Source organism: Scyliorhinus torazame, chromosome 14 (genome assembly GCF_047496885.1).
Source record: "Scyliorhinus torazame isolate Kashiwa2021f chromosome 14, sScyTor2.1, whole genome shotgun sequence".
NCBI classification, from domain to species: Eukaryota; Metazoa; Chordata; class Chondrichthyes; order Carcharhiniformes; family Scyliorhinidae; genus Scyliorhinus; species Scyliorhinus torazame.
The window spans coordinates 189,623,867-189,634,007 of NC_092720.1; the positions used below are offsets into that span (position 1 = coordinate 189,623,867).

Below are 10,141 nucleotides of genomic sequence, written 5' to 3' on the forward strand. Positions count from 1 at the left end.
ACAAATATACCGTGCTATACATAGGTACTCCCCCCCCCACACAAGTGTATCGATGTAGGTATACAGATCTATACAGTGTCATACATAGATTTGTTTTTAAATTTAGACGATCCAATTATTTTTCCCAATCAAGGGGCAATCTTTTTTTCAAATTCACTTGACGGGATGTGGTTAGGTCAGCATTTATTGCCCGTCCCTAGTTGCCCTTCAGAAGGTGGAGGTGAGTTGTCTTCTTGAACCGCTGCAGTCCTTGAGGTGTAGGTACACCCACTGTGCTGTTAGGGAGGGAGTTCCAGGACGTTGCCCCAGCCACAGTGAAGGAACGGCGATATATTTCCAAGTCGGGTGGTGAATGGCTTGGAGGGGAACCTCCAGGTGGTGGGGTTCCCGGGTATCTGCTGCTCTTGTCCTTCTAGATGGTCGTGGTCGTGGGTTTGGAAGGTGTTGTCTGAGAATCCTTGGTGAGTTTACTGCAGTGCATCTTGTAGATGGTACACACGGCTGCCACTGTGCGTCGGTGGTGGGGGTTTTGAATGTGGAAGGGGGAGCAAGCAAGCGGGCTGCTTTGTCCTGGATGGTGTTCAGCTTCATGAGTGCTGTCGGAGCTGCACTCATCCATGCTGAATGGGGAGTATTCCATTACACGCCTGACGTGTGCCTTGTAAGATGGTGGACAGGCTTTTAGCGTGTCCAATTCACCTACCCTGCACATCTTTAAAAAAAATTAATTTAGAGTACCCAATTCATTTTTTCTAATTAAGGGGCAATTTAGCGAGGCCAATCCACCTAACCTGCACATCTTTGGGTTGTGGATGCGAAACCCATGCAGACACGGGGAGAATGTGCAAACTCCACACTGAGCCGGGATCAAACCTGGGTCCTTGGCGTCGTGAGGCAGCAGTGCTAACCACTGCACCACTGTGCCGCCCCAGTGTCATACATTGATACACTATCATGCACTGTTAAACACACAAATACATACTCACACACATATGCACACTATGGATCCGCAGACTGTGTTATACATACATACACAAAACATACTCACACACTTTTACATATATGCCTGTGCACATACACTTTCACACACATACGTGCATGCATGCGCACACACTTATGCACACACACACGTGTAACACAGAAAGAATAGACCATTAAGTCTCTCAAATCTGTTCTGAAATTCAATTAAGAGCGTGGCTTAACTTCATCTACAGTTACCCATCTCCCTTCACACCTTTCCCGAAGAAACCTGTGGCATTCGCAGACACACAGGTGCACACAACCAGACACCAGCATTGACAGGCAGTCTCCAGGTTTGTAATCTCCAGATAGTTGCTGTTGAACGACACACAGGGAGTAACATCATAGAGCCTTGAATAGCCTTGGTTATTTCCCATAGACTCTCAACAGCTTTGTTGATCAGAAGTTGTCATTGTTGCAGACAGGGGACAACGAGCAGTAACAAAAATGGTTCAAAAATCATCCAATTGGGCAAGGAAGGGCCCCGGCAAAGCACTAGGTGCTGAGAAATTGTCTTGTCCAACTTTCTGCTCAACGTTTTCACACTGCAAGGCGTGAAGTGGGCATTGAACCGGTGCCATTGGGCACCATCTTCAATCGTCCATTCTAAAGGAAAGGTCCTTGATATGTTAAAGAATGGGTCACCCGGTGCAGTTTGATCAATAGATCTGAACATCACCCGTCTTGGGGGGGTAACCCTTTTCTAAATGTATTACTTCCTGGGTGATGCGCGATCAATTACACTCAAGACAAAGTGATTTCATAACTGAAGGCTTTAATCGACTAGAACCTGTTCCCCAGCAGCTTCGGTACAGAAAGTGAAGGCTGCTGGGAAGGCACCATCTCTTATACTCCGCCTATCAGGGCGGAGCTACGTAACAACAGCCAATGGTAGACTCCTGGGTCTAACCAATGGTCATCAGCCTCTTAGGTACCGCAATACCAGGTACTACCACACTGGGGATGTGAGTGACACCAGCAATGCCAGCATTTGTTGACCATCCCTAATTGCCCTTGGACTGAGTGGTCGCTGGGGCCATTTCAGAGAGGCACTGTAGGAGACAGCCACTTTATTGTGGGTCTGGGGGCCACACGTAGGCCAAACCAGGTAAGGGTGGCAGGTTTTCTTTCTGAAAGGGGACATGAATGAACCAGACGTTAATCAACAACAGCCGATGGTCGTTTCCTTGTCACTATTTTCTGAAACTGGTTTCCAATTCCAGGGCTTTTTGTCAATTACATTTAAATTCCACCAGCTGCCGATGGTGAGATTTGAACCCGTGCGCCCGCAGCATTGGCCTGGGCCGCTGGATTGCTAGTCCAGTGACATTACCACACATGCGTGCAGACACATCTCCCCCTGAGGAGAGGCGCGGATGAGGGCTTCGGCAGGCGACCAGCTGAGGCAGGGGCGGGGGGGGGGGGTGGGGGGGAGCTGAGCAGCATTACAGAGGGTGGAATGAGGTCAGTGATGAGGTCACAAAACCCAGCCCACCTCCAGGTTTTTTCATGAATGGAGCGATCCGTCTGGACTGTACGGCAGAACAATACTGTACCTCGGTAACGGGACAATAAATCAAATCAAAATGAATCAGAGTCAGTACTAGGGACGGGGCGGGAGAGATGGCAGCGAGGTAGAGTTGTCAGTGTTAGGCCGTAAGACCATCAGATATAGGAGCAGGAGTAGGCCATTCGGCCCATCGAGTCTGCTCCACCATTCAATCCTGGCTGATATGTTTTTCAACCCCATTCTCCTGCCTTCTCCCCGTAACTCCTAATCCCCTTATTAATCAAAAACTATCAATCTCTGTCTTAAAGTCACTCAGTGATTTGGCCTCCACAGCCTTCTGCGGCAAAGTGTTACACAGGTTCACCACCCTCTGGCTGAAGAAATTCCTCCTCATCTCTGTTTTAAAGGATCGTCCCTTTAGTCTGAGGCTGTGCCTGGGTGAGGCTCCTGTACAACGCTCCCAAAGCGAGCGTCCGAACTAACACCACCAGCTCTGAATACTTCCAGCTACGGAGAGGAACAAGACAGGGCTGACCCCTGTCCCCAATCTTGTTCGCGCTAGCGATCGAACTCCTGGCGATAGCCCTGCGGGATGCGAAAAGCTGGAAGGGAATCCGGAGAGGAGACAGAGAGCACAGAGTCTCACTCTATGCAGATGACCTGCTCCTCTATGTCTCGAAGCCACAGGAGGGACTGAAGGCAATACCGCAAATGCTGAAAGAGTTTGGAACCTTCTCGGGCTACAAACTTAACCTGGGCAAAAGCGAGGCATTCCCAGTGAACCCAAAAGGGGGAGGGTCAGAGCTGAAGGGGCTCCCGTTCAAAGCGGCCCAGAACAGATTCCGTTACCTGGGGATCCAAATAGCCAGAGACTGGACACAGATCCACAAGTGGAACCTGACCAGCCTGGTGGAGGAAGTAAGAAAAGACCTTCAAAGGTGGGGCTCACTCCCACTCTCCCTGGCGGGGAGAGTGCAGCCGATCAAGATGAACGTACTGCCAAGGTTCCTCTTCCTGTTTAGATCCATCCCGATCTTCATCCCCAGGGCCTTTTTCCAAGACATAGACAGGCTAATTATGGTGTTTGAATGGGGGGGGCAAGAACCCGAGAATTCCCAAACCGACACTGCAAAGAGGGAAAGTCAGAGGGGGCCTGGCTCTATTGAAACTACAATACTACCACTGGGCAGCAACGGCAGCAAGAGTGAGGGGATGGGTACAAGAACCCGACACAGATTGGGTACAAATGGAGGAGGCATCCTGTAAAGGAACAACCCTCCGGGCCCTGGCCACAGCAGCACTCCGATCCTCCTCAACAAGGTACACAACGAGCCCAGCGGTAGCGGCCACGCTGAGAACGTGGACCCAGTTGAGACAGCATTTCGGGATAACCAAAATGTCCCCTATGGCCCCCATCTGCAGCAATCACAGATTCCCCCCAGCCATGCTGGATACCACCTTCAAAAGATGCAGGCGGGACGGGGGCACACTGACGGTCAGGGACTTCTACGTAGGGCACAGACTGGTGACACTGGACGAACTGACGAGGAATTGGAAACTAGCAAGAGGACAGAAATTGAGACACCTCCAAATAAAACACTTCCTCCGCAAAGAGACAGTGGGGTACCCCGGGGCCCCAGAAAGCACACTACTAGAGGACCTGATAGGCACAAGCAGCAAGGAGGGCTATGTGGGAAAATATACGGACAGCTACAGGACAGAGCCCGGACTCCACTGGACGGGGCCAAACAAAAATGGGAGGACGAACTGGAGACAGAGGTAGGATGGGGACTCTGGAGTGAAGCACTGAGCAGGGTGAGCTCCACCTCCTCCTGCGCAAGGCTAAGCCTAATGCAGCTCAAAGTGGTGCACAGAGCGCACCTGACCAGAACCCCAATGAGCAGGTTCTTCCCGGAGGTGGAGGACAAATGTGAGCGGTGCCAGAGGGGCCTCGGCCAACCACACCCACATGTTCTGGGCTTGCCCCAAACTTGTTGGGTTCTGAAAGGACTGCGCAACCCCGGGGGGGAAGGGGGGGTGGAAATGGGGAAACCAGAAGAGAGGAAGGGTGCTGAAACCAATGGGGGGGGGGGATATCATAGACCGATCCAGAGGGCAGCAAAATGTACGTACAGTTCATAGAATCATAGAATGTACAGTGCAGAAGGAGGCCATTCGGCCCATCGAGTCTGCACCGGCTCTTGGAAAGAGCACCCTACCCAAAGTCAACACCGCCACCCTATCCCCATAACCCAGTAACCCCACCCAACACTAAGGGCAATTTTGGACACTAAGGGCAATTTATCATGGCCAATCCACCTAACCTGCACGTCTTTGGACTGTGGGAGGAAACCGGAGCACCCGGAGGAAACCCACGCACACACGGGGAGGACGTGCAGACTCCGCACAGACAGTGACCCAAGCCGGAATCGAACCTGGGACCCTGGAGCTGTGAAGCAATTGTGCTATCCACAATGCTACCGTGCTGCCCCTAGTTAGTCAAATGAAGGACAAAACAAACCTCTCTGTAAAATAAAACAAAGCAAGAAAAATGTAATGTATATAAGTAACAACTGTTTATAAATATGAGAAAAGCCAATCAAAAGATCTTCAAAAAAAATAAATTGCCCCTTAATTGGAAAAAATTAATTGGGAACTCTAAATTTTTTTTAAAATGAACTTGAACATCCCTATCAAATATATATATATAAAAACAGAAAATGCTGGATAAACTCAGCAGGTTTCTGCTTCTATTTCAAATTTCCAGCATCCATTGTATTTTGCTCGATGTATATATATATATATGTATGGGCTGCAGTGTTTTGAGATATCCATTGTAAAGTGCTGTATAAATATGTCTCTCCCCTCCCCCCTCCTGATCAGCTTTGATTGTGAGGGGGCGGGGCCTCTGGCTGCTGATTGACGGTTGCCCTGGCGACCTGACCCCTGACCCCGCCCAGCCATCGATTCATCTTCCCTGGCGCCCGCGCCATCCGGGTGACGGGGATCGACTGAGCGAGGCTGTGGGCGGCCATTTTGAGGAGTCGCGGCGGCGGCGGCGGCGGAAAAACAAAACCCACAAAAGAATAAAATATCCGGATTCCGAGAGAGAGAGAGAGAGAGGGAAAGAGAGAGAGAGAGAGAGAGGAGGAGGAAGGAGACGGTCCGGATCTGATTGCGTATCCGAGAGCGGCGGCGCCGCCTCCAAGGCGGACCCGCGAGAGAGAGGGTCTTAAAGGGACAGTCCAGGAGGGAGAGGCTCTTAAAGGGACCGTTCTGGATGAGCCAAGGACAGCCCAGGAGGAGGAGGAGGGACTCGTCACTGACAGTCCAGGAGGAGAGACTCCAGCAGCAATCTACTTGGGTCCATTTAAATAAAAAAGTATACGTGGAGCTTTTCAAAGCAGCAGTGAGAGGAACGACCTGTTGGGCATCTGAAACCGCTCTAACCCTTGGACCATTGACTTTGTGCCAGCTCCAGTGATTGCTCCTTGCCCTGACTTTCCACCATTTTAATTCTACAGCTGTCCAGTTTCCATTGGGGTTTTAAGAGGGGCAGGCGAGTGTCCTCTCGCCCTCCTCCGTGGGACTTTACGTACAGTGGTTGGAAGGAAGGTGGTCCCTTGCTTCTCTGAGAGCAGTGGCCGAGCATGACTGATCTGAACCGACAACTGCAGGAGTATCTGTCGCAGTCACGAGGCGGGCAGAACAGGGATGGGGGTGACAGTGAGCCACTCCTCGCTCCAGACGGCGACTCCCATGCACCCATCCGGGCGGTGTCCGGCTGGATGAGCCGAATGAATCCATTCTCCGGGCGGAACAACAAGACGGCACCGAGCCAGGGCTCCGGCCCACCGTCGGGGGGCTTCTGGTCAACGGATCCGGACCCCTGCCTGTCTGTCCTGTCCCGCCGCCAGCGGCTGACCGCTTTTGGCTTGTGCCTGGCAATGGGGCTACTGTGCTTCAGCCTGTCGGCCGTCTACGCCCCCTTCATACTGCTGAAGGCCCGCAAGTTCGCCTTGCTCTTCACATTGGGCAGCCTCTTCGTGCTGGCCGGCCTGGGTCTGCTCCGTGGGCCCTGGAACCAACTTCGCCAGCTCCTCTCCCGTGACCAGTTGCCCTTCACCGCCGCCTACCTGGGCTCCCTCTTCGCCACCTTGTACAGCGCCCTGGCGCTGCAGAGCACAGCCCTGACCGCCGTGGCTGCCACCTTCCAGCTCCTTACCTTGGCTGGCTACCTGGTCAGCTCCATTCCCGGGGGCACGACCGGTCTCCGCTTCATCGGCAGCCTCTTCACCTCAGCCTTCAAGCGCACCGTCAGCAAGACGCTGCCTGTGTGAGGGACGGGGATGGGTGGGGAGGGTGTATGGGGACGGATGGGAAAGTAGTCTGGTGGAAAAGAGAGCTGTTCCTGTTAGAAAGTGTCAGCCGTGGTTCTGTGGGCAGCACTCACTCTCTCTCTGTTTCTGAGTCATAAGATCGTAGGTTTAAGTCCCACTCCAGTCACAAAACCTGAGGCCGATGCTCCCTGTGAGCTACTGAGGGGAGCACTGTACTTCTAGAGGTGGACCGGTTCAGATAAGATGCTACACAGAGGACACCTTCACCCGCCCTCTCAGGTGGGACGTCAAAGTTTTCACCACGCCCACTGCTACTTCAGAGAAGACCTGGGAAGTCCTTTGTCTGGCTCCTGGGACCAACACTGATCCCTCGGGCATCGTGAAGGAAAACCGATCGTCTGGTCAATATTCTGTTCCTGACTGGCTTTTTATTTTGTTTTGGATCGTGCTGTGCACAACTTGCCCATTGCATTTTCCACATTCCAACAGCGACTACAACTTCCCAAGAGTTTTTTTTTTTAAGTGCTTCATTGGCCGTTCAATGCTTCGAGGCGTCTGATGATCGTGAAAGACGCTATATGAATGCAAGTCTACCCTCCTTTTGCTCAAAGGCCCTGGGTAGGGTAGAAAAGAATGGAACAGATGGGTGCCTGCCGGGACTGGACTGTGACATCCGATGAAGGTGACCTCGAGTGGGGAATGGAGGGCACAGCCTGGCAGCAAGACACCAAAATGAATGTCACGCACACGGCTGGATTTTAACCACGCGACATTGGGATTCCTGCACCTCTCGGCCTCCACTATTTGAATACAGTCAACTTGTAACTGAAACTCAAAAGCAAGGACTTCACTGAACTGAGAAATGGGCGTGACATGACTCTGGGTTTGATGAAGGGGCTGATTGTCGCTGGATTAAAATGGTCCGTTTGCCCGCTCCTGGAGTTATTCAATTGTCTGGGTGCAGTGGGATGGGCTCGAGTGAGGTGTGTGTTCATGAACCCTGCAATAACGTTCTGAGGGTTACAAACCTGGTGACAGGAGGCCGGCCTCCAATAGCACTGTGACTCCTATTGATTTAATGTACACAATGTGTCCACTTAAATGATAATAAATTGCAAATGGACTATGTCCTTTCAAACAAAGATTGGGTCTGGAGAGTACGCCAGGATTTCTGGGGTGAAATACCAATGGTTACAGGTCTGTCACCTTGTGACACTCGGGTACAGGTCTGTCACTGTGTAACACTGGGGCACAGTGCGGTGGGTACAGGTCTGTCACTGTATAACACTGGGACACAGTGCTGGTGGGCGCAGGTCTGTCACTGTGTAACACTGGGGTACAGCGCTTGTGGGTACAGGTCTGTCACTGTATAACACGGGTACAGTGCGGTGGGTACAGGTCTGTCACTATAACACTGGGGTACAGTGCTGGTGGGTACAGGTCTGTCACTGTGCAACACTGGGGTACAGGGCTGGTGGGCACAGGTCTGTCACTATAACACTGGGGTACAGTGCTGGTGGGTACAGGTCTGTCACTGTATAACACTGGGTACAGTGGTGGGCACAGGTCTGTCACTGTATAACACTGGGATATTGGGCTGGTGGGTGCAGGTCTGTCACTATATAACACGGGTACAGTGCGGTGGGTACAAGTCTGTCACTGTGTAACACTGGGATACAGTGCGGTGGGTACAGGTCTGTCACTGTATAACACTGGGGTACAGTGCGGTAGGTACAGGTCTGTCACTGTGTAACACTGGGGTACAGTGCTGATGGGTACAGGTCTGTCACTGTATAACACTGGGACACAGTGCTGGTGGGTACAGGTCTGTCACTGTGTAACACTGGGGTACAGGGCTGGTGGGCACAGGTCTGTCACTATAACACTGGGGTACAGTGCTGGTGGGTACAGGTCTGTCACTGTATAACACTGGGTACAGTGTGGTGGGCACAGGTCTGTCACTGTATAACACTGGGATAGGGCTGGTGGGCGCAGGTCTGTCACTATATAACACGGGTACAGTGCGGTGGGTACAAGTCTGTCACTGTGTAACACTGGGATACAGTGCGGTGGGTACAGGTCTGTCACTGTGTAACACTGGGGTACAGTGCGGTGGGTACAGGTCTGTCACTGTGTAACACTGGGGTACAGTGCTGATGGGTACAGGTCTGTCACTGTATAACACTGGGGTACAGTGCGGTGGGTACAGGTCTGTCACTGTATAACTCTGGGGTACAGTGCGGTGGGTACAGGTCTGTCACTATAACACTGGGGTACAGTGCTGGTGGGTACAGGTCTGTCACTGTATAACACTGGGATACAGTGCTGATGGGTACAGGTCTGTCACTATAACACTGGGGTACAGTGCGGTGGGTACAGGTCTGTCACTGTAACACTGGGGTACAGTGCGGTGGGTACAGGTCTGTCACTGTATAACACTGGGGTACAGTGCGGTGGGTACAGGTCTGTCACTGTGTAACACTGGGGTACAGTGCGGTGGGTACAGGTCTGTCACTGTATAACACTGGGGTACAGTGCGGTGGGTACAGGTCTGTCTCAAAACACTGGGGTACAGTGCTGGTGGGTACAGGTCTGTCACTGTATAACACTGGGATACAGTGCCGATGGGTACAGGTCTCTCACTATAACACTGGGGTACAGTGCGGTGGGTACAGGTCTGTCACTGTATAACACTGGGATACAGTGCTGATGGGTACAGGTCTGTCGCTGTGTAACACTGGGGTACAGTGCTGATGGGTACAGGTCTGTCACTGTATAACACTGGGGTACAGTGCGGTGGGTACAGGTCTGTCACTGTATAACACTGGGGTACAGTGCGGTGGGTACAGGTCTGTCACTGTATAACACTGGGGTACAGTGCTGATGGGTACAGGTCTGTCACTGTATAACACTGGGGTACAGTGCGGTGGGTACAGGTCTGTCACTGTATAACACTGGGGTACAGTGCGGTGGGTACAGGTCTGTCACTATAACACTGGGGTACAGTGCGGTGGGTACAGGTCTGTCACTGTATAACACTGGGCTGGTGGTACAGGTCTCACTGTATAACACTGGGGTACAGTGCGGTGGGTACAGGTCTCACTTCATAACACTGGGGTACAGTGTGGTGGGTACAGGTCTGTCACTGTATAACACTGGGACACAGTGTGGTGGGTACAGATCTGTCACTATAACACTGGGGTACAGTGCGGTGGAGACAGGCCTGTCACTGTGTAACACTGGGGTACAGTGCGGTGGGTACAGGTCTGTC

At 52.1% G+C, this 10,141-nt stretch overlaps 1 protein-coding gene across 1 annotated transcript; it reads left to right on the forward strand.

The window, feature by feature from the left end:
• The first annotated feature begins 5,534 nt into the window (after positions 1 to 5,534).
• On the forward strand, positions 5,535 to 8,012 carry LOC140390302 (vesicle transport protein SFT2C-like). The gene has a single exon (XM_072475344.1). The coding sequence runs from the start codon at positions 6,181 to 6,183 to the stop codon at positions 6,868 to 6,870; it is 690 nt and encodes a 229-aa protein (XP_072331445.1). The 5' UTR covers positions 5,535 to 6,180; the 3' UTR covers positions 6,871 to 8,012.
• The last annotated feature ends 2,129 nt before the right edge of the window (positions 8,013 to 10,141 follow it).